Raw genomic sequence first — 24235 nt, 5'->3', positions numbered from 1 at the left:
GAGAACATCCGCCACCTCATCAGGAGCATGCCCAGGCGTTGTAGGGAGGTCATACAGGCACGTGGAGGCCACACACACTACTGAGCCTCATTTTGACTTGTTTTAAGGACATTACATCAAAGTTGGATCAGCCTGTAGTGTGTTTTTCCACTTTAATTTTGAGTGTGACTCCAAATCCAGACCTCCATGGGTTAATAAATTTGATTTCCATTCATAATTTTTGTGTGATTTTGTTGTCAGCACATTCAACTATGTAAAGAACAAAGTATTTAATAAGAATATTTCATTCATTCAGATCTAGGATGTGTTATTTTAGTGTTCCCTTTATTTTTTTGAGCAGTGTACTATTTCTTGATTCCTATTTTTGGTCTTGTTCGACAGGGGACCATCTCTGTGTAGAAGCTTGCCCCTTAATAAAATTATTGAGTACAATCAAAGGTATAGGTCCAATTTTAGAGCGCAAAAAGGATCTCCTATTCTATATATATATATATATATATATATATATATATATATATATATATATATATATATATATATATATATATATATATATATATATATATATATATATCTCTATCTATCTATCTATCTATCTCATGGCAGTAACGCAGGCTGCACATGACCAGCATGTTACCCACACACACATATAACATGGTAGTAACGCAGGCTGCACATAATCAGCACATTCCCCACACAAACATATAACATGGCAGTAATGCCGGCTGCACATAACCAGCATGTTACCCACATACAGTTTACATGGCAGTAACGCAGGCTGCACATAATCAGCACATTACACACAAACATATAACACGGCAGTAACGTAGGCTGCACACAACCAGCACATTCCCCACACACACACACACATAACATGGTAGTAATGCCGGCTGCACATAACCAGCATGTTACCCACACACAGTTAACATGGCAGTAACGCAGGCTGCACATAATCAGCACATTACACACAAACCTATAACACGGCAGTAACGTAGGCTGCACACAACCAGCACATTCCCCACACACACACACACACACATAACATGGCAGTAACGCCGGCTGCACATAACCAGCACATTAGCAACATACACATATAACATGGCAGTAATGCAGGCTGCACATAACCAGCACATTCCCCACACAAACATATAACACGGCAGTAACGCAGGCTGCACGTAACCAGCACATTCCACACACACACACACACATAACATGGCAGTTACGCAAGGTGAACATAACCAGCACACTACACACACATATAACATGGCAATAACGCAGACTGCACATAACTAGCACATTCCCACACACATATAACATGGCAATAACGCAAGCTGCACATAACCAGCACAAACACATATAACACAACAGTAATGCCGGCTGCACATAATCAGCATGTTACCCACACACTCATAACATGGCAGTAATGCCGGCTGCACATAACCAGCACACACACATGTAACATGGCAGTAATGCCGGCTGCACATAACCAGCATGTTACCCACACACAGTTTACATGGCAGTAAAGCAGGCTGCACATAACTAGCACATTACCCACACACACATAACATGGCAGTATCTGCATTTTCCAGTGTAGTAAGAACCCACATGGGATGGGAATGCCCTGGGTGAGGCCACGGGCCCTGAGTGAGGAAGGTGGGATGTAAAGCAACGGGAACTGCCCCCCATTCAAGAACTGAAACAGAAGAATCAGGCATTGTCCCTGGTAGACAATAAACTGCAATGACAACTGGCCAGGCAGATGATGCTATAGAAAGTCTGTTGTGTCTCTCTCAGCCTGGAGGCTGCAAAGAACTTAATGAAGGTACAAGATTGAATTATTGGTGACATGGGGTGCTGTGCTCGCTACACTGCTGCCATGGGGGGGCTCTGGCCCTTAGTCACTGCCTAGGCAGGCTGGCACGGACAGGCGGCATGATTTATGTACAGATATTTACAAGCGCACACATATTCCGCAGCGTGTTATAGAGAATAGTCAATGGCTTATGCTGCTGAATGCCGGATGATGACAGGACCCCACAGGGGTCCTCATTCAGATGTAGTTGGTGTTGCTATCTCTGCTGGTTACACGAGCATCAGCGATAGCTCTAATACGGTAATGCAGCAGTAAGCGTCACGCCTCCTACTGCATCACTGGTCCGAAAGTATCAGATCACCATCGGCCAGCAGTGTGACCCATGGGGCATTTGCTACACAGAGGCCAGGAAATCTCCGGCATCTGACTGAGATCCTGGCCTCTTCCCTCCCCTACAAAGCCGGCGACACGCCTCCATTTTAAGAAATGGCGGCCATCGCTGCCCCTATCCAGCATCAAACTATCAATCCCTGATAGTCTGATGCCACCATGCTTCCGCCATCGCAGTACGGGTTCGGCGCATGCGGACATCGGGATCTGAATGAGAGCCAGTGTCCATCCGATATCACGTATAACAAAAGCCGAACCAATATCCAAAGTGAATGCAGCCTATCCCTTCATTGGGGACTAGTGACAACGCTCAGGGGTGATGCTGAACATTGGCTCCACCCACAAAATGGCATCCTCCACCGTGTCTAAGGGCCCAATTCAGAGTTGATCGCAGCAGCAAATTTGTTAGCAGTTGGGCAAAACCATGCGCACTGCAGGTGTGTGTGTGTGAGGGGCAGATATAACATGTGCAGAGAGAGTTAGATTTGGGTGGGGTATGTTCAAACTGAAATCTAAATTGCAGTGTAAAAATAAAGCAGACAGTATTTACCCTGCACAGAAACAATATAACCTGCCCAAATCTAACTCTCTCTGCACATGTTACATCTGCCCCCCTTGCAATGCACATGGTTTTGCCCAACTGCTAACAAATTTGCTGTTGCGATTAACTCTGAATTACCCCCTAAGTCAGGTTTCCATTTTGTGCAGCGGCGGAAACTGCAAATGTAAATTGGAGTAGCATTAAAGTAAAATAATAGGTATATATTTGTTTCATGCTTGGTCACAGTAAACAGCTTCAGAAGCATGGAGATATCAGCTACAAAGGTTCAATGCTAATCGCACTGTACTGTCTACCAGCCTGGCTTTATACACAAGCCGAAAGGAGCCTTTGTATCACCACAGGGTGACAAGGAATTTAGCGTCACTCCTACAGCCATGGTGAAACACTAGCACTGTTCATTGTTTCTTTTCACTGATAGCTTCACAATGGCTTTTTGCCCCCAGAGCTCACAATCAGCTTCTAGTCCCTACAATGAGGGAACAGCAGGATCCGTTCACCTTATCCACATTAGACTATTGTAAAGCAGGAAACAGAGATTTTAGAGAATACAAATTTTATTAAGATTCCAATGGACAAATAACGTATGTACAAAGCTGGCGATGTGGAGACCCGATGAATACCCGGCCAGTGGCGCCTACATTGAAGCATGGACCCTCGGCTTAAGACTTGTTTCCTGCAACTAAGTCATTCTTCCCTTTCTTGTCCTGCTGGGGGGTTTTCAGCACGGAGAGCTTCTTATGCATGTTTGCGCTGGCTTTCATGGTGACGTCATGCTCTATCTTGTTCCGGATCTGTACCTCCAGGTTCTGTGTAGGGTGCAGAGAGGAGGGTAGGAGAGACGTGTGTTATTCACTTAGCAAACATGCAGACTGTACGGACTGAGGCGGAGGAATCGGATGGAGCAAAAAATAAGATTTGACTCACCGGTAATTCTATTTCTCGTAGTCCATAGTGGATGCTGGGGACTCCGTAAGGACCATGGGGAATAGCGGCTGCGCAGGAGACTGGGCACATCTAAAGAAAGATTTAGGACTACCTGGTGTGCACTGGCTCCTCCCCCTATGACCCTCTTTCAAGCCTCAGTTAGGATACTGTGCCCGGAAGAGCTGACACAATAAGGAAGGATTTTGAATCCCGGGTAAGACTCATACCAGCCACACCAATCACACCGTACAACTCGTGATATTATACCCACTTAACAGTATGATAACAATGGAGCCTCTGAACAGATGGCTCCCAACAATAACCCGATTAGTTAACAATAACTATTTACAAGTATTGCAGACAATCCGCACTTGGGATGGGCGCCCAGCATCCACTATGGACTACGAGAAATAGAATTACCAGTGAGTAAATTCCTATTTTCTCTGACGTCCTAGTGGATGCTGGGGACTCCGTAAGGACCATGGGGATTATACCAAAGCTCCCAAATGGGCGGGAGAGTGCGGATGACTCTGCAGCACCGAATGAGAGAACTCCAGGTCCTCCTCAGCCAGGGTATCAAATTTGTAGAATTTTGCAAAAGTGTTAGACCCTGACCAAGTAGCCGCTCGGCAAAGTTGCAGTGCCGAGACCCCTCGGGCAGCCGCCCAAGATGAGCCCACCTTCCTTGTGGAATGGGCTTTTACAGATTTAGGCTGCGGGAGTCCTACCGCAGAATGCGCCAGCTGAATAGTGCTACAAATCCAGCGCGCAATAGTCTGCTTAGAAGCAGGAGCACCCAGTTTGTTGGGTGCATACAAGATAAACAGCGATTCAGTTTTCCGGACACCAGCCGTCCTGTAAACATACATTTTCAGGGCCTTGACTACGTCCAGTAACTTGGAATCCTCCAAGTCCCTAGTAGCCGCAGGCACCACAATAGGTTGGTTCAAGTGAAAAGCTGATGCCACATTTCAGGAGAAACTGAGGACGAGTCCTCAACTCTGCCCTATCCATATGGAAAATCAGATAAGGGCTTTTATAAGACAAAGCTGCCAATTCTGACACACACCTGGCCGAAGCCAGGGCCAACAGCATGACCACTTTCCACGTGAGATATTTCAAATCCACGGTTTTAAGTGGCTCAAACCAATGTAATTTTAGGAACTCCAAAACCACATTGAGATCCCAAGGTGCCACTGGGGGCACAAAAGGAGGATGAATATGCAGAACTCCTTTGACAAATGTCTGAACTTCAGGCAGTGAAGCCAGTTCTTTCTGGAAGAAAATCGACAGAGCCGAAATCTGGACCTTAATGGACCCCAATTTGAGGCCCAACGTCACCCCTGCTTGCAGGAAATGCAGGAATCGACCCAGTTGAAATTCCTCCGTTGGGGCCTTCCTGGCCTCACACCAAGCAACATATTTTCGCCAAATGCGGTGATAATGTTTTGCAGTGACATCCTTCCTGGCTTTGATCAGGGTAGGGATGACTTCCTCCTGAATGCATTTTTCCTTCAGGATCCGGTGTTCAACTGCCATGCCGTCAAACGCAGCCGCGGTAAGTCTTGGAACAGGCAGGGCCCCTGCTGCAGCAGGTCCCGCCTTAGCGGTAGAGGCCATGGGTCCTCTGAAAGCATCTCTTGAAGTTCCGGGTACCAAGCCCTTCTTGGCCAATCCGGAACCACGAGTATATAGTTCTCACTCCTCCCCTTCGTATTATTCTCAGTACCTTGGGAATAAGAGGCAGAGGAGGAAACACATAAACCGACTGGTACACCCACGGTGTTACTAGAGCGTCCACAGCGATCGCCTGAGGGTCCCTTGACCTGGCGCAATATCATTGAGACGGGACGCCATCATGTCCACCTGTGGTCTTTCTCAACGGTTTACCAGCATTTGGAAGACTTCTGGATAAAGTCCCCATTCTCCCGGGTGGAGGTCGTGTCTGCTGAGGAAGTCTGCTTCCCAGTTGTCCACTCCCGGAATGAACACTGCTGCCAGTGCTAACACGGTCCCTGGAAATTTCTTCGTGTGACCGCTCCCCAGCCCCGAAGGCTGGCATCTGTGGTCACCAGGACCCAGTCCTGAATTCCGAATCTGCGGCCCTCTAGGAGATGAGCCCTCTGCAGCCACCACAGTAGTGACACCCTGGTCCTTGCCAACAGGGTTATCCGCTGCTGCATCTGGAGATGCGACCCGGACCATTTGTCCAACAGGTCCCACTGGAAAATCCTTGCATGGAACCTTCCGAATGGAATTGCTTCGTACGAAGCTACCATTTTTCCCAGGACTCGCGTGCATTGATGTACCGACACCTGTCCCGGTTTTAGGAGGTTTCTGACTATAGATGACAACTCCTCTGCTTTTTCCACTGGAAGAAATACTTTTTTCTGGTCTGTGTCAAGAATCATTCCCAGGAACAGAAGACATGTTGTTGGGACCAGCTGTGACTTTGGGATATTGAGAATCCAGCCGTGCTGCTGCAGCACTTCCCGAGAAAGTGCTACCCCCACTAACAACTGTTCCTTGGACCTCGCCTTTATCAGGAGATCGTCCAAGTACGGGATAATTAAAACCCCCTTCTTCCGAAGAAGTATCATAATTTCGGCCATTACCTTGGTAAAGACCCTCGGTGCCGTGGATAACCCAAACGGCAGCGTCTGGAACCGATAGTGACAGTCCTGTACCACGAACCTGAGGTACTCCTGGTGAGGAGGGTAAATGGGGACATGCAGGTAGGCATCCTTGATGTCCAGAGAGACCACTTAATCCCCCTCGTCCAGGCTCGCAATAACCGCCCTGAGCAATTCCATCTTGAACTTGAATCTTTTGATATGTGTTCAAGGCTTTTAAATTTAAGATGGGTCTCACCGAACCGTCCGGTTTCGATACCACAAACATTGTGGAATAGTAACCCTTTCCTTGCTGAAGGAGGGGTACCTTGACAATCACTTGCTGTGAATATAGTTTTTGGATAGCCACCACACTGCCTCCCTGGCAGAGGGAGTTGCTGGTAAGGCAGATTTTAGGAAACGGCAGGGGGGGGGGGGGGGGGGGGGGGGACGTCTCAAATTCCAGTCTGTACCCCTGAGATACTACTTGAAAGATCCAGGGATCCACCTGTGAGAGAGCCCACTGTGCGCTGAAATTTCTGAGACGGGCCCCTACCGTCCCCGGGTCCGCCTGTGAAGCCCCAGCGTCATGCTGTGGACTTACCGGACGCGGGGGAGGACTTCTGCTCTTGGGAACTGGCTGTATGCTGCAGTTTTTTCCCTCTACCTTTGCCTCTCGGCAGAAAGGATGCGCCTCGAGCCCTCTTGTGTTTATGTGGCCGAAAGGACTGTACTTGATAATACGGTGCTTTCTTTTGCTGTGGGGTAGCCTGTGGCAAAAATGTCGATTTCCCAGCCGTAGCTGTGGAAACGAGGTCTGAAAGACCATCCCCAAACAGTTCCACCCCCCTATAAGGCAAAACTTCCATGTGCCTTTTTGAATCGGCATCACCTGACCACTGCCGAGTCCATAACCCCCTTCTGGCGGCGATGGACATTGCGCTTATTTTTTATGCCAGCCGGCAAATATCCCTCTGTGCATCACGCATGTATAAGACAGCGTCTTTTATATGCTCTATTGTCAGCAAAATATTGTCCCTATCCATAGTATCAATATTATCCGACAGGGAATCTGACCACGCAGCAGCACTGCACATCCATGCCGATGCAATCGCTGGTCGCAATATAATGCCCGTGTGTGTATATATAGCTTTAAGGGTAGCCTCCTGCTTTCTATCAGCAGGTTCCTTCAGGGCGGCCGTATCCGGAGACGGTAGTGCCACCTTTTTTGATAAATGTGTAAGCGCTTTATCTACCCTAGGGGGCATTTCCCAACGTGACCTATTCTCTGGCGGGAAAGGGTACGCTGCCAATAACCGTTTAGAAATTATCAATTTCTCATCGGGGGAAGTCCATGTTTCCTCACACACCTCATTTAATTCCTCAGATGCAGGAAAAACTACTGGTAGTTTTTTCTCACCAAACATAATACCCTTTTTTGTGGTACCTGGGGTACTATCAGAAATGTGTAATACATTTTTCACTGCCTCAATCATGTAACGGGTGGTCCTATTGGAAGGTACACTAGTCTCATCGTCGTCGACACTGGAGTCGGTATCCGTGTCAACATCTGTGTCTGCCATCTGAGGTAGCGGGCGTTTTAGAGCCCCTGATGACATTTGAGACGCTTGGACAGGCACAAGCTGAGTAGCCGGCTGTCCTATGTCGTCAAACCTTCTATGTAAGGAGCTGACACTGTCACGTAATTCCTTCCATAAGTCCATCCACATTGGTGTCGACCCCGCAGGGGGTGACATCACATTCACAGGCATTTGCTCTGCCTCCACATCATTATCCTCATCATACATGTCGACACAGCAGTACCGACACACAGCACACACACAGGGAATGCTCTGACAGAGGACAGGACCCCACAAAGCCCTTCGGGGAGACAGAGGGAGAGTATGCCAGCACACACCAGAGCGCTATATAACACAGGGATATCACTATACAGAGTGTTTTCCCTTATAGCTGCTTATAATAAATATACTGCGCCTAAATTTATTGCCCCCCCTCTCTTTTTTACCCTTTCTGTAGTGCAGGACTGCAGGGGAGAGCCAGGGAGCGATCCTTCCAGCGGAGCTGTGAGGGAAAATGGGGCCAGTGTGCTGAGGGAGATGGCTCTGCCCCTTTTTCGGCGGGCTTTCTCCCGCTGTTTGTGTAACTCTGGCAGGGGTAATTTACACCTATATAGCCCCTGGGGCTATATATGGTGTCAGTTTTGCCAGCCAAGGTGTTAATATTGCTGCTCAGGGCGCCCCCCCCCCCCCCCAGCGCCCTGCACCCATCAGTGACCGGAGTGTGTGGTGTGCCTGAGGAGCAATGGCGCACAGCTGCAGTGCTGTGCGCTACCTTGGAGAAGACAGAAGTCTTCAGCCGCCGATTTTCCGGACACTTCTTGCTTCTGGCTCTGTAAGAGGGATGGCGGCGCGGCTCCGGGACCGGACGACGAGGTCGGGTCCTGTGTTCGATCCCTCTGGAGCTAATGGTGTCCAGTAGCCTAAGAAGCCCAAGCTACCACCAGTTAGGTAGGTTCGCTTCTTCTCCCCTTAGTCCCTCGTTGCAGTGAGCCTGTTGCCAGCAGGTCTCACTGTAAAATAAAAAAACCTAAACTATACTTTCTTTCTAGGAGCTCAGGAGAGCCCCTAGTGTGCATCCAATTCGGCCGGGCACAGAAATCTAACTGAGGTCTGGAAGAGGGTCATAGGGGGAGGAGCCAGTGCACACCAGATAGTCCTAAATCTTTCTTTAGATGTGCCCAGTCTCCTACGGAGCCGCTATTCCCCATGGTCCTTACGGAGTCCCCAGCATCCACTAGGACGTCAGAGAAATACGGTTTACAGCCAGGTGACATAGCTGCTATAATCTCCAGAAATGCTAGAACGCTACTAGCAACTATTGCTGATACATTGGGACTAATGTGTAGTTGTTAGTGAAGTTATATAAAAAATAAAATATAAGGGAGGATGTATAAACAATTAATGAGCATACAGGCACTCGCAAACAGCGAAATCACACAAGCTATGCAATGCGAACTGGTGTAGTACCCACAATGCATCAGATAAGCAGTGATCAGCGTGCACTTAATGAGCAGAAGGTAGGCCCAGATCAAGAACGAGTGACGCCATTACATCCGGGCAGCACCAATCCCATTATCCTCCTATGTACCGTACCTGCACTGTGTTTATGTACGATGATTTATATGTAGGATTTGCAATCTCCGGCTCTGAGAAATATTGTGACACCTTACAAATAAACGATGATCCAGGGCACGTGAGAACCTCTTAAATTAAAATTCAACATGTTTTATAGAAGAGATTTAAGAGATTAGAAAATTAACAAATTACCCCAGAATAAAATTAAAAAACCCACTGGGGTCTATTTATTAAAATTGCACACGTGCCCTTACCTGCACTACAACGTCCATAAAAAAATTGGGAACGAGTTTTGGAGGGAACTATCATTGCCCTCATGCAGAGAGGAGAAATGTAGGCCCCATGATAGTTGTCGTCTGATTGGGGCACAATCCCATGATAAATAGGCCTCTAAACCTGATAACGTCTGTAAATGTTTAACAGAGCGTAAAGAGAAGGACGGGGGGTGGGGGTGTAGTGTGGGTGACCCAGTTTTCTTTATGGGATCCAGGTAAAAGGATTTACCTGAAGTATTATATTCCTCTCTTTTAACTTACGGGGGCGTCACAGAGCTGCCCCTTCGGGTGGGAAGTATAACAAAGTTACATACATATATCCATGACGCTCCTCATCCAGGAGGTGAAAGTAAACCACTGATCCCAGTAAAGAAGCAGCCGATCCCCCACCACTGCACCTGCCTGGGTGGAGACTACCCATCATGCACTCTGTCTGAGGATAAGAGTGATGGCTTCTTACCAAACTAAGCCTGCTTACGTCTATGCTGCCCCCATGATCAGCAGAGGATGGTTTCCTCGTGCTATCTGTAAAGGAACTCTTCCCGTCTGCCTAATGTTCTTATTTAGAGGTGTCACGCACCTCATCAGACAGGAAAGATAATAGGGAAAAACAGGCAGACACAGGGTACACGGTCATGAAACCAGTGAACCTGGAGTCACAGTGTCACACAAAAGCTGGGTGCACACTATCAGACAGTGTGTGCTGATTGGATAAATGCTCCTATCTGACAGAGAGATTATCGGATCGGTGGGCACCTGTACACACGGAGCAGGAACTAGTGTGCGGCGCACCAGATCGGATCTGACCGTTGTAGAAGTGTTGGAAGCGGTTTATTAGCTAACCCCCCTGTATACACACTATCCCATCATTAGGCCGTCCATACAATTAGCAGCTGATCGGCCCGGTGGATAGTGTGTACTTGACTTAACTTATACCCCTTTCCGACCAATTGGCCAGGTCGCACCTGGTATCCGTACACGGGTCCTTCTTGGGTGCGATCAGACAAGAGACCCCTTTCAGACAGCGGCCCGACCCGGCATATTGCTGGGTTGGTGACGACCCCGTTGAGACTGCACAGAAACCCGATTTGCTGGGCGCTCAAGTGCAATAACCCGGGTTATTGCTGGCGGTCTGAAAGGGGTATTACTCAGAAACTACAGCTCTTCTTCCCCTCACCTGCGGATCTCAGGAAGCAGAAACTTCTGACGTGTGACTTCTATTAAGTGCTACACTGCTCAGGGCTGCACTTCGTCTCTGGGCCCGAAATGACAGGTTCTTTGCTGCACAGTGTCGAGTAAAGGGCTGCTTGCTCTGTCGCCACCAACTGACAAAGGCCCTCATTCCGAGTTGATCGGTCGCTAGATATTTTTTGCAGAGCAGCGATCAGATAGTCGCCGCCTATAGGAGAGTGTATTTTCACTATGCAAGTGTGCGAACGCTTGTGCAGCCGAGCGGGACGAAAGAGTTTTTTGCAGTCTCTGAGTAGCTCCGGACTTACTCAGCCGCTGCGATCACTTCAGCCTGTCCGGTCCTGTAATGGACGCGAGACACCCGCCCTGCAAACTCCTGCGTTTCCCCTACCACTCCCAGAAAACGGTCAGTTGACACCCATATAAACACCTTCTTCCTCTCAATCTCTTTGCGATCGGTTGTGCGAATGGATTCGTCGCTAGAAGCATTGCACAGCAACGATGCTGTTTGTACCCGTACGATGCGCGTGCGCATTAGTAATACGCAGTAGTAATCAGATCACTGCGCTGCGAAAAACAGCATCGATCGATCAACTCAGAATGAGGGCCAATATTACCGGATTTTAGTAGTCTGTAGTTATGTTCCCATTAGTTGGAACGGCACTAACTGGTGTCTCTGCCTCTTATTCACTTTCACATGGACAACAAAGATGGCTGCACCCACTTATGGTAAATGTGAAGAATAATTAAGAGATTATTATACGACTTATTCCCATGACTACTTACAGGGATATAAATCATTTGGGCATATACACCACACAGAGGATAGATTTACCCCGGAATAAATGTACACTATAGAGGAGCTGTAATGTGCTGCCGGGGTATTTGCAGAGGGCACTCACCTTCTTCAGCTTCTGCTGGTGTATTATACGAGACTTTTTGGGTGCAATCATTCGCGCTGTAAAGGAGAAGAGAAGGTTTTATCATACACGTCTGAGAACGTCCCCCCTAACTACTCATGGTGCCGTCATATTGTCCCCAATACAACACCCATACCTCATGGACATCACTAGTTTCTGGCCAATTCAATGGCTGCATACTCATTCAGCCCACATATGGGATTCTGATCTGGTTGGTATTGCACAGTCGCAGGTAAGTGGCTGTGCAATACCGTACAACCAGTACTGTAATGTCGCGTGAGGCGCCTGTAGGCCAGTCTGCATAAGCCGAAGCGTGCTCAGCCCGGCCATCGGAACCCCTCTTCCAGATCCAGATAGTCACACCCCCGAATGCTAAGGGGGGGGGGATATGCGAGCGATCACGCAGTACCCAACTTGTGCATGTGCAGTTCCCCAATCATCGGATGGAAGCTAATGGAATCACAGCTGCTTTGCAATAATATGGAAATGTCACAGCCGCCAGGATTTGTACTGAGACACCCACTGGTGGCTTTGCGAGTCTCTGCGGCTTCGTACTAAGACGCCACATGCCAGGAAGTTCTCGGACTTCAGAGCAGCAGTTACCCCACCCACACATTCCCTGTCTGTCAATGACGTTTCAGAAATTAACTTTGCAACCACCAGCGCAGGACAATGGCGGCACAAAGACTAAAGACACATGCTGCTGATAAGCGATCCACCTGAATCAGGCTCTATGTCCGTCTTTGCCTCTGGTTGGGCGCAGTGTAGCACCTCTGGCTGCAGAGCGCACTGCACGCAGCAGGAGGATAGGATGTACAAGGGCAGTGCTGCTGCCTGTATATGATCTCTGATGAAAGTATCACCCCCACTTCTGAAACGCTGGATTGTATCTCATTCATCAACCGTGAGCACCAGAGATCCCTGATTTATAGTGAGTTGATATATACAATGCACACAGTGTGATTTTATATATATATATATATATATATATATATATATATATATACAGACTGCAGAGTGACGTGCACAGCACTCACCTCCCTTCCGTACAATCGCCGGCTTCTTCCCAGTATTTTTCTTGGCTTTCGCCTTGAGCTTCCCCGCACCCTGAGCCATGACACACGGCACTAGCGGGATAGACGAACGGGAAACACCGTGCTGCTCTCGCAGAAGAGTTGTGGCTGACCCCACTGACGCCCCGTACACAGGCGTCACCAGCGCGCGGACATCTTGGTTGAGGCAGCAGGAGCTACACGTCACTGCCGGATGCCGCCATCTTATTGGTGGAGTTGGATCGTCAGTGGCGACATATGTTGTATTAATGAGTAGGGGACTCTCACTGGCAGCTTAGTGTATTGTGATCATGCTGGGCGTATACTAAATATCTAAATTACTTTAAACAGAAGATGAAGTAATTACACAGGTTCTGTGGCTTATTGACTTCAAACCTGCATTTCAGATGGTTTTAATCAGCTACAGAACCTGTGTAATCCGTGAGCGTCCTGGTTTAATGGATAGTAAAAATGTAAGCTTTAACGAGCAGGGCCCTCTTTCTTCATGTGCTTTTACGTCTCACGCTCAACCTATCTTCTTTTCAATACTCCCTTTGACGGCACCAAATCCCTCTGTTTTTTGCCGCCAGGATACGTATTTCAGTGTTGTCTGCTGACGCAACCATGTTTATATACCCTGTACTGTCCTATATTGTATCAAATTGTAAGTCACTGTTTTCTTGTTTTTTCTTATTTGTTTATGTACTCTAACTGGGCGCTGCAGATCCCTTGTGGCACCATATAAACAAAGGATAATATAATAATAATAATAATAATAATAATAATAATAATAGTATGTAAGCATCAGTGACATGCGGTGAGGTCAGTGAATGGGGAGGCACTGGCAGCCAATCCCCCCCCCCCCCTTCCCCCATAGAGGGGAGGAACATTTTTTAGTCCCCCACACATCACTAAAACCAGCACCAGGCAGAACCAGCCAGGGGGGATGATGCCATAGCAGGGGAGACTCTCAGTGTGGGGTCCCCCTGCCATAACATTAAACAGCCCCCCAAGCCAGTCAGCCCAGGGTTGGAATTCCTCGGAAAGTGGGCCCCCCAAAAAATAAAAATGGGGTCCCCCCTCCCGAGCAACAACCAGCACTGGTGGTGTTCTTTACAGGTGCCCTACAGGTCCCAGCAAGCCTGCCCCAGCATGCTGGCACTTGGAGAACCACAAGTGCCAGCATGCCTGGACATAAAGGGCCCGCGGGCACCTGTAGTCCACCTGTAAATAAAATATTAAAATAAAACACGTCTTAAAAAAAAAAGTTTTATTAGGGTCTTCACCTGGGGGCGGCGGCGGCCTTTAAGCTCTTTTGCATAGCTGCCGCCTTCCCAGGGCTTCCGGGGTCTTCACCTGGGGGGCCGCCGCCTTCCCAGGGCTTCCGGCGTCTTCACCTGGGAGGCGGTGGCCTTTAAGCTCTTTTGCATGGCCGCCACCTTCCCGGGGCTTCCGGCGTCTTCACCTGGTGGGCGGTGGCTGTTAAGCTCTTTTGCATAGCCGCCGCCCATCCAGGACTTCCGCGGCTTCTTCTTTCTTATGGAGCTCTTCACTGCTCCTCCGCCGTTGTACTGACGCCGCTCCCTCGCGCTGACTTATATAAGTCAGCTGGAGGGGGCAGGGCGATGACGCAGCGAGCCGTGATTGGCTCGTGGCGGCCAACTTGAATTTCAAAAATGACGCTGAGGCGCCATTTTTGAAACTGGTACCGATCCGCTGCCAAACTCTGCAGAGTGGCAGGCAGGGATCTTGGATCCCTACCTGCCGCTACTACTATCAGCTCCGCCGCCACCGCCGCCCGCACCTCGCGCTAGTGCCGCTTTCCAATGTATTTTCAATGAGCTTTTACTGCCCATGGCTTGGCCCCGCCCGCGCCCGTCCCCCGCTCCGGCTCCTTTCCCATTGATAACGGGAGGCACCGCTATCGGTGCCTCCCAACCCCATTTACATAGTGATAATGATTAGATTAATATAAAGGAGATACTTATGACACAGAATATGTGTCATAAGTATCTTCTTTGTATTATTTTAATCATTAATGACAAGGGAGGCACTGCCCTAATAAGCATATGACACCCTCCCTCCTCCCTCCCCCCCCCACCTCTCAACAACTGTGAGGAAGAGTTTGTGGTCTCACTGAAGATATGTGTTTATTAGTAATAAAGTAACTCTCTTCTGCAAAGACCCGAGTGCACTCTTGCACTCTGCTTTTGCATTTTATATATATATATATATATATATATATACACACATATTTATATATATATATATATATATATATATATACAACTCAGTTTCTGATCTTGTTCTGCTTATTTATAGTTATACACAGTGCAACTTCTCTTTTTCTCTGCCAGTATCAGATTCTCTGCGTACATGGTTATTGCTGTATGTATAATATAATGACAGTGCCAGGTCTCTTGTTGTGTATCCGCTTACCATGCTCTGCTTCCATCCGTATCCTGTGCGTACAAACAGGTGCGTATTGTCCCTTCTAAGCCACCGACCTTATACAACAAAGGGGCTTAATCCTAGATGACGATTCTGAGTAATCACCTGCTCCTAGAGGTAACCCTTGACAGTGTTTTCTGAGCTGCTGGCCGGTTGGAATTTATAGTTGGATGAGCCACAAAGTACAATATACCATTCATGAGAATAGCGGCATTTGGCAGTTTATGACTCAGGCTGACCGATGTTATAATTGACATGGCCAAAGTGGTGGGAGTACATTCTAAAGAGTCTTTTACATTAATATTTTACAATGCCCAATGACAACATTTGAAAACATAATGGGGGACTGCCGTCTGCAAACTTCCTGCCGGCAGAGGGTCCCAGGTGGGCATAAGTTTTATTAACAGTGCCCGGTACCCCGCTCTTGTCACATTCTGGGGTCTATTCATGAAGCAGTGAAAAGAGTGGAGAAGTGAGCCTGTGGAGAAGTTGCCCACGGCAACCAATCAGCTGCTTCGTACAATTGTATAGTATGCAAATGATAAATGTTACTTCAATGCTGATTCGTTGCCAGGGGCAACTTCTCCACTGGCTCACTTCTCCACACTTTTCACTGCTTCATGAATAGACCCCTCTGTGCTTACTCTGTATATGAACTGAGATAAGCGCTGGGAATATAGGTGGTGTTTATGTGGGGACAGGGGTGTAGCGAGGGTGGCCCCAGTGGAGAGCGAGCTCCGGGCGCCAAAAAAGTTAGAGGGCGCAGATGGGGCGCACACTGACTCAGACTCGGAGACTAGGTGGTGAACAGATAAGGCCAGTGTTGACAGCAGAAGACACTGACATCCAGCACATGCCGGAGCTCTGACCACCCTCTTTATATGTCTCACTGTCTGCTTGTAGCTGTGCAGCTGGGTTACTTTTGTCCTGCAGCCCGCACTGCTGCAGCACCTCTCTCTGCCCCGGATGCTGTAGCGCTTCTTTCTGCCCCAGCTGCTGCAGCACCACTTTCTGTCTCTGCTCCTGCAGAGTTCTCTCTGCCCCGACTGTTGTAGCACCGCTCTCTGCCCCGGCTGCTGCAGAACCTCTCTCTACATTGATGCTGCAGCACCTCTCTCTGCATTAGAAGCTGCAACATAACATATATAAATGGCTCTTTTGTGGTGTAACGTGTATAATGGGCTCTGCTGTGGCATAACGTGTATAAGTGGCTCTACTTTGGCATAATGTGTAGAAAGGGGCTCTACTGTGGGGGTGGTTTTCTGTATGCGGAATGTCGGGATCCCGGCGCACAGTATACCGGCGCCGGAATCCCGACACCCGGCATACCGACATATATTCTCCCTCGTGGGGGTCCACGACCCCCCTGGAGGGAGAATAAAATAGCGTGGCGCGCATAGTGCGCCACCGTGCCCGCAGCGAGCCCGCAAGGGGCTCATTTGCGCTCGCCACACTGTCGGTGTGCCGGCGGTCGGGCTCCCGGCGCCGGTATGCTGGTCGCCGGGAGCCCGGCCGCCGGCATACCGTACTGCACCTCTACTGTGGCATAACGTGTATAAATGGCTCTTCTGGGGTGTAACATGTACAAGCATCTCTACTGTGGGATGTAAAGTGATTAACGGAAACTACTGTGCGACATATTGAGAATTTGTACTATTCTGCGGTCACACCCCTTCCCCATGAATCCATAACCCTGTCTTAAACTTGGTGAGGGTGGGGGGCAGTGCCCAAAGGAAACTTTTGCCCTGAGCTCTACAAGGTCCTGTCACCAATTTAGAATTTTTTAATAATTGTTATTTTCAAATGTAACATGCCACCACATGTTGGCCAGTCCCCCAATTCAGTACGGGGGGGGGGGCTGAGTCATACCCTTGCTCCAGGCACCATGGCGCCTAGTTACACCTCTGTGTGGGGGCCACGTCTCTGCCTTATGTTGTTTAAAATGGAAACTGGAAATATGAAGGTGTGTCTTCCATTATTCTTTTCCAGCTTTCATCCTTCTCCATCCTGGTCCTTTACCCTCCTTGCTGCTTCTCTATCCTACTCCTCATCCTCTATTCTCCTTCCTTCCTCACGCCTAAGCATCAGTGCACTGTTTTTCGGAACCCAATTGGCAAATTCAGCACACATAGGACCAGATTCTGGATATGTAGCAAAAAACATGGAGCAATTTGAAACATAGAAACATTGATGTTGTGGCATATCCTCTTTTCCCCTGACTAAATATTTTTGTGTGCATTTTTTGTCCACAACCCCCCCCCTCCCCCATATATTTTTTTAATTACCCATTTTATTTAATTGTGCTATTTACAGTGTGTATATATCTTCTTCCACTGTTCTTCCTTACATTCTCCCTCTTCTTCGCTGAACTGGTCACGGTACTCTGGACAGTTACGGGCCGGGACAAATCTATGTAAGGGTCAGCTACTATTGTTGTAAGAGTCACAGGGGCTCATTTATCATGGATTACATATTGAATGCGATCTGGGCGGGATCTTAACGCCCAGGATCACATTGCAGTATGCAATCCCTTCGGGTGAATGTATCACTCGGCACCGACAGGAGAATCTGAAATCTCTCTGCTTGCTGTGTATTTCATGCAGAAATCACCACCTACAGAAACTACAGCAGGCAAATGTTCTGTTGTCCTTATTTCCTGGCATGAAGATAATCATGAGAGAATAATACAGACATTTCCCTGTTGCCATCTCAATGCCAACTATTTCATTGCTGTCCATATGGCTTGGATACTAGAAATCTACATTTACTGGTGGTAGTATACTGTATCAGTGTCACATACAGTAACATTACAAATTGTGCTTTGGGATAGGGCTGTCAGTGCAATCATCTGTCATACAGCACCATCTTGTGGCAGTCATGTGTACTGCACACTCATTTCTCAGTTCCGTTCATCTAACCCAGGGGTGGGGAACTTTTTTTCTACCGAGGGCCATTTGGATATTGATAAAATCCTTCGGGGGCCATACAAAAATTCTCAACTTAAAAAATTACCCTGCCCCTTGTAGGTCTGCCCCTTAGAGGTACTGTGTGTGCGCGCCGGAGGCGCGCGTGCACCGAAAAATGGGTGTGGCCAGTTAAAATGGGACGTAATACACATATGCCCCCAATAGTGCAGTGCCAGATCCACAATTGCCCCCACAGTGCCAGGTATACAAATGCCCCTCACAGTGCCAGGTATACAGATGTCCCCACAGTGCCAGGTATACAGATGCCCCCACAGTGCCAGGTATACAAATGCCACTCACCGTGCCAGGTATACAAATGCCCCTTACCGTGCCAGGTATACAAATTCCCTCCACAGTGCCAGGTATACAGATGCCCCCACAGTGCCAGGTGTGCCAAGTATACAAATTCCCTCCACAGTGCCAGGTATACAAATGCCCCTCACAGTGCCAGGTATACAGATGCCCCCACAGTGCCAGATATACAAATGCCCCTCATAGTGCCAGGTATACAAATGCCTCTCACAGTGGCAGGTATACAGATGTCCACACAGTGCCAGATATACAGATGCCCCTACAGTGCCAGGTATACAAATGCCCCTCACCGTGCCAGGTATACAAATGCCCCTCACCGTGCCAGGTATGCAAATGCCCCCCCACAGTGCCAGGTATACAGATGCCCCCACAGTGCCAGGTATACAAATGCCCCCCACAGTGCCAGGTATACAAATACCCCTCACAGTGCCAGGTATACAAATGCCCCTCACAGTGCCAAGTATACAGATGCCCCCACAGTGCCAGGTATACAAATGCCCCCACAGTGCCAGGTATACAGATGCCCCCACAGTGCCAGGTATACATATGCCCCCCCCCCCGTGCTGCTTATCGCTCCTTTCGGCGGGACACGGAGGAGAGCGCGGCTATGTTGGGCAGCGGCATGTAGGACTTGAAACCAGCTGCCAATTCGAGAGCCAATCAGAGCTCGCGGACTAGCAGCCGCGGCTCCTGATTGGCTGCCAGTCCGCGAGCTCTGGTTGGCTCACGAACCAGCGGCTGGTTTCAAGTCCTACACGCTGCCGCCGTCACCCGACATTGGCGCGCTCTTCCTTGTCCTGACAGCTGAGACACGCTGCCACCGGACTGAGCGGCGGCGTGTCTCACTGAGAGAAGCGGGTGGGCCGGAGCAAACGGCTTCACGGGCCTTATACCGCCCGCGGGCCGGAGGTTCCCCACCCCTGATCTAACCCCTTTGGCTAGTTTTCAATGTAAAAACTAGTGATGTGCACCGGAAATTTTTCGGGTTTTGTGTTTTTGGTGTTTTGGTTTTGGATTCGGTTTTGGCAAAACCTCCCCGAAATTTTTTGTCGGATTCGGGTATGTTTTGGATTCGTTTTTTTTTTACAAAAACCCCTCAAAAACAGCTTAAATCATAGAATTTGGGGGTCATTTTGATCCCATTGTATTATTAACCTCAATAACCATAATTTCCACTCATTTCCAGTCTATTCTGAACACCTCACACCTCACAATATTATTTTTAGTCCTAAAATTCGCACCGAGGTCGCTGGATGACTAAGCTAAGCGACCCAAGTGGCCGACACAAACACCTGGCCCATCTAGGAGTGGCACTGCAGTGTCAGACAGGATGGCCGATTTAAAAAATAGTCCCCAAACAGCACATGATGCAAAGAAAAAAAGGGGTGCACCAAGGTCGCTGGATGGCTAAGCTAAGCGACCCAAGTGGCCGACACAAACACCTGGCCAATCTAGGCGTGGCACTGCAGTGTCAGACAGGATGGCCGATTTAAAAAATAGTCCCCAAACAGCACATGATGCAAAGAAAAAAAGAGGTGCACCAAGGTTGCTGGATGGCTAAGCTAAGCGACCCAAGTGGCCGACACAAACACCTGGCCCATCTAGGAGTGGCACTGCAGTGTCAGACAGGATGGCCGATTTAAAAAATAGTCCCCAAACAGCACATGATGCAAAGAAAAAAAGAGGTGCACCAAGGTCGCTGGATGGCTAAGCTAAGCGACCCAAGTGGCCGACACAAACACCTGGCCCATCTAGGAGTGGCACTGCAGTGTCAGACAGGATGGCCGATTTAAAAAATAGTCCCCAAACAGCACATGATGCAAAGAAAAAAAAGAGGTGCACCAAGGTTGCTGGATGGCTAAGCTAAGCGACCCAAGTGGCCGACACAAACACCTGGCCCACCTAGGAGTGGCACTGCAGTTTTCTAGCAAGAGGATGAGTGCTTCCATCCTCATGTGAATCTGAACCACTAGCCATGAACATAGGCCAGGGCCTCAGCCGTTCCTTGCCACTCCGTGTCATAAATGGCATATTGGCAAGTTTACGCTTCTCATCAGATGCTTTTAATTTTGATTTTTGGGTCATTTTACTGAACTTTTGTTTTTTGGATTTTACATGCTCTCTACTATGACATTGGGCATCGGCCTTGGCAGACGACGTTGATGGCATTTCATCGTCTCGGCCATGACTAGTGGCAGCAGCTTCAGCACGAGGTGGAAGTGGATTTTGATCTTTCCCTATTTTACCCTCCACATTTTTGTTCTCCATTTTTTAATGTGTGGAATTATATGCCAGTAATATATCAATAGCAATGGCCTACTGTACCGTACTGCTATATATATACTGGTGGTCAGCAAAATTCTGCACTGTCCTCCTACTATATATACTGCGCACAACTAAAATGCAGCACAGGTATGGATGGATAGTATACTTGACGACACAGAGATAGGTAGAGCAGTGGACTACTGTACCATACTGCTATATATATACTGGTGATCAGCAAAATTCTGCACTGTCCTCATACTATATATACTGCGCACAACTAAAATGCAGCACAGGTATGGATGGATAGTTTACTTGACGACAAAGAGGTAGGTAGAGCAGTGGACTACTGTACCGTACTGCTATATATATACTGGTGGTCAGCAAAATTCTGCACTGCCCTCCTACTATATATACTGCGCAGAACTAAAATGCAGCACAGGTATGGATGGATAGTATACTTGATGACACAGAGGTAGGTAGAGCAGTGGACTACTGTACCGTACTGCTATACATATACTGGTGGTCAGCAAAATTCTGCACTGTCCTCCTACTATATATACTGCGCACAACTAAAATGCAGCACAGGTATGGATGGATAGTATACTTGACGACACAGAGGTAGGTAGAGCAGTGGACTACTGTACCATACTGCTATATAATACTGGTGGTCAGCAAAATTCTGCACTGTCCTCCTACTATATACTACAATCCAGCAGAGATATGGAGCGTTTTTCAGCAGAGAACGTAGATATTTTCAGCACACTGAGCACAGATATTTGCAAGCACACTGAGCACAGATATTTGCAGCACACTGAGCACAGATATTTGCAGCACACTGAACACAGAAACTCTGCACGTTCTCTCCCTATCATCTCCAATGCACGAGTGAAAATGGCGGCGACGCGCGGCTCCTTATATAGGTTAATCGAGCAGGGCGGGAAGATCCGAGTCTGCCTCGGACCCGTGTAAAATGGGTGAAGTTCGGGGGGATTCGGATTTCGAGGAACCGAACCCGCTCATCACTTGTAATAACACACCCGGGGGAAGGGGGGGGGGGTTAAATTGAAGTGGGAGCAGGAGAGGGGGGGGGAGGGGTAGGTGCAGGGGAGGGGGCGTCTGATGGGGCAGGGCAAGGTAATCTTCCGGGTTTGCCAGTGCTGTCAGCCCCGGAAGATTTCCGTGCAAACCAGGGACGTGCAGTCAGGGGAGGCAGTGCCTCCCCTGTCATTAATGATTAAAATAATATAAAGAAGACACTTATGACACATATTCTGTGTCATAAGTATCTGCTGTAGCCTTTACATTATTTTAATAATTTCTACTTTATTAAAAATGGTTCTGAATTTGTTTCAGAGGCACCGCACTCGGTGCCTCCAGCTAACAATGTTAAGGAGACGGAATTGGGGGGCGGGGCTAAGAATCGGGCAGTAAAAGCCCATTAAAAAAATTCCTATAGGCGGCACCTACTGGAAGTGCCACTTTGACACGCCCCTGATTTACACACTGTATGATTGGCCAGTGGCGGTGCCCCCACCCCTGTCAACCCCCCTATCTCCGTCTCCCAGCAACTCACAGCGAAAGGTAGTGGAGTCCTCCATATGGGGGGGATGATTCTGTCGTCTCCAGGATCCAGCAGCAGCACTCCCAGCAGCGGCGGTACAGAGGAGAGAGCGATGCTGCTCAAGGCGGAGTCTGGAGAGAATCATCCCTGACTCCTGAAGGCTGATCCACCGGCGGCCGCGGCACTTCAAGCTCCTCTCCTCCGGTGGCGCCAGTGACAGTGCTGGGTAGCGGGAGAGTCAGGACTCTAGAGCTAGACTGTAACAAGCCTGCACTGAGGTCAGTCAGGGGGGAGGGAGGGAGGAGGACAGGAGAGAGCCGTGGTCATCAAGCTGGGGGAGCTATTGCATATATTTTATAAGGTGGGAGTGAAAGGTACATTAAATATATAACGGGTGGTAGGGAGAGGGGTTACTAAATATTTAGTGGGTGGGAGGACACTAAATATATAAGGGGTGAGGGCAGCGCCGTAACTAGGTGTGTGCAGAAGGGGCATTGCCCACAGCGCACACCTAGTTAGAGTGAATATTCCCCCTGCTCTCCCACTGCCCGTCCCTGAGGAGGCTCACTGATCGGCGGATGGCTATAAACATCCGGGTGATTGGGCCGCGGTCGCGGTGTGGAAGTGTCAGTGTGTCTCTGCCACACGGCTTCCGGTGCCACCCTAATGTCTGCCCTCATCATGGCGCCGCCATGCCGGTGACATGGTCCAACTGGAGGGGATGGCGGGCTTGAAGGCCTCTCCCAGAGACGCAAGACCAGGCAAGTCAGTGTCTCTGTGCGGAGATAGGGGCACCATGCATGTATACTGTATGTAAGGTTACAGCAGAGCTACAAGTGTGTATACTAAGAGGGCTCTGACAGGTCAGGTTTTCAGGATTTCCATGCTTGAGCACAGGTGAATCCGGGGACGCTGTCTGCCGTAATGTGTAACAATGGGACGCTGTCTGCCGTAATGTGTAAAAAGGGGGACGCTGTCTGCCGTAATGTGTAAAAAGGGGGACGCTATCTGCCGTAATGTGTAAAAAGGGGGACGCTGTCTGCCGTAATGTGTAAAAAGGGGGACGCTGTCTGACGTAATGTGTAAAAAGGGGGACGCTGTCTGCCGTAATGTGTAAAAAGGGGGACGCTGTCTGCCGTAATGTGTAAAAAGGGGGACGCTGTCTGACGTAATGTGTAAAAAGGGGATGCTGTCTGCCGTAATGTGTAAAAAGGGGGACGCTGTCTGCCGTAATGTGTTATAAGGGGGACGCTGTCTGCCGTAATGTGTAAAAAGGGGGACGCTGTCTGCCGTAATGTGTAAAAAGGGGATGCTGTCTGCCGTAATGTGTAAAAAGGGGGACGCTGTCTGCCGTAATGTGTAAAAAGGGAGACGCTGTCTGCCGTAATGTGTAAAAGGGGGACGCTGTCTGCCGTAATGTGTAAAAAGGGATGCTGTCTGCCGTAATGTGTAAAAAGGGGGACGCTGTCTGCCTTAATGTGTAAAAGGGGACGCTGTCTGCTGTTATGTGCAAAAAGGGGGACACTGTCTGCCGTAATGTGTAAAAGGGGGACGCTGGCTGCCGTAATGTGTAAAAAGGGGGACGCTGGCTGCCGTAATGTGTAAAAAGGGGGACGCTGGCTGCCGTAATGTGTAAAAAGGGGATGCTGTCTGCCGTAATGTGTAAAAGGGGCTCTACCTGGTGTAGTGGCGCTACTGTGCGGCGTAATTTGAATAATGGAGACTACTGTGCATCGTAATATGAATTGGTATTATTTTGTGGTCACACCCCTTCTCCATGAAGCCA

General features: G+C 48.8%; 1 protein-coding gene across 1 annotated transcript; it reads right to left on the bottom strand.

Moving 5' to 3' along the window:
- Positions 1-3301: 3301 nt before the first annotated feature.
- Positions 3302-13104, bottom strand: C6H19orf53 (chromosome 6 C19orf53 homolog). The gene is made up of 3 exons (XM_063931107.1): positions 12880-13104; positions 11825-11880; positions 3302-3571 (listed from the first exon to the last, which is right to left on the bottom strand). Exons 1-3 carry the CDS (start codon positions 12956-12958, stop codon positions 3425-3427), a joined length of 282 nt encoding a protein of 93 aa, XP_063787177.1. The 5' UTR covers positions 12959-13104; the 3' UTR covers positions 3302-3424.
- Positions 13105-24235: the final 11131 nt, after the last annotated feature.

This window comes from Pseudophryne corroboree, chromosome 6 (assembly GCF_028390025.1).
Source record: "Pseudophryne corroboree isolate aPseCor3 chromosome 6, aPseCor3.hap2, whole genome shotgun sequence".
NCBI classification, from domain to species: domain Eukaryota; kingdom Metazoa; phylum Chordata; class Amphibia; order Anura; family Myobatrachidae; genus Pseudophryne; species Pseudophryne corroboree.
This window is presented reverse-complemented; position numbering and strand designations above follow the sequence as displayed.

Coding starts and splice junctions, on each gene's coding strand:
- C6H19orf53 (XM_063931107.1), bottom strand. CDS start 12,958: ATGGCTCAGGGTGCGGGGAAGCTCAAGGCGAAAGCCAAGAAAAATACT. Junction 11,881..12,879: donor GGCGATTGTACGGAAGGGAG/GTGAGTGCTGTG, acceptor TCTCCTTTACAG/CGCGAATGATTGCACCCAAA. Junction 3,572..11,824: donor ACCAGCAGAAGCTGAAGAAG/GTGAGTGCCCTC, acceptor CACCCTACACAG/AACCTGGAGGTACAGATCCG.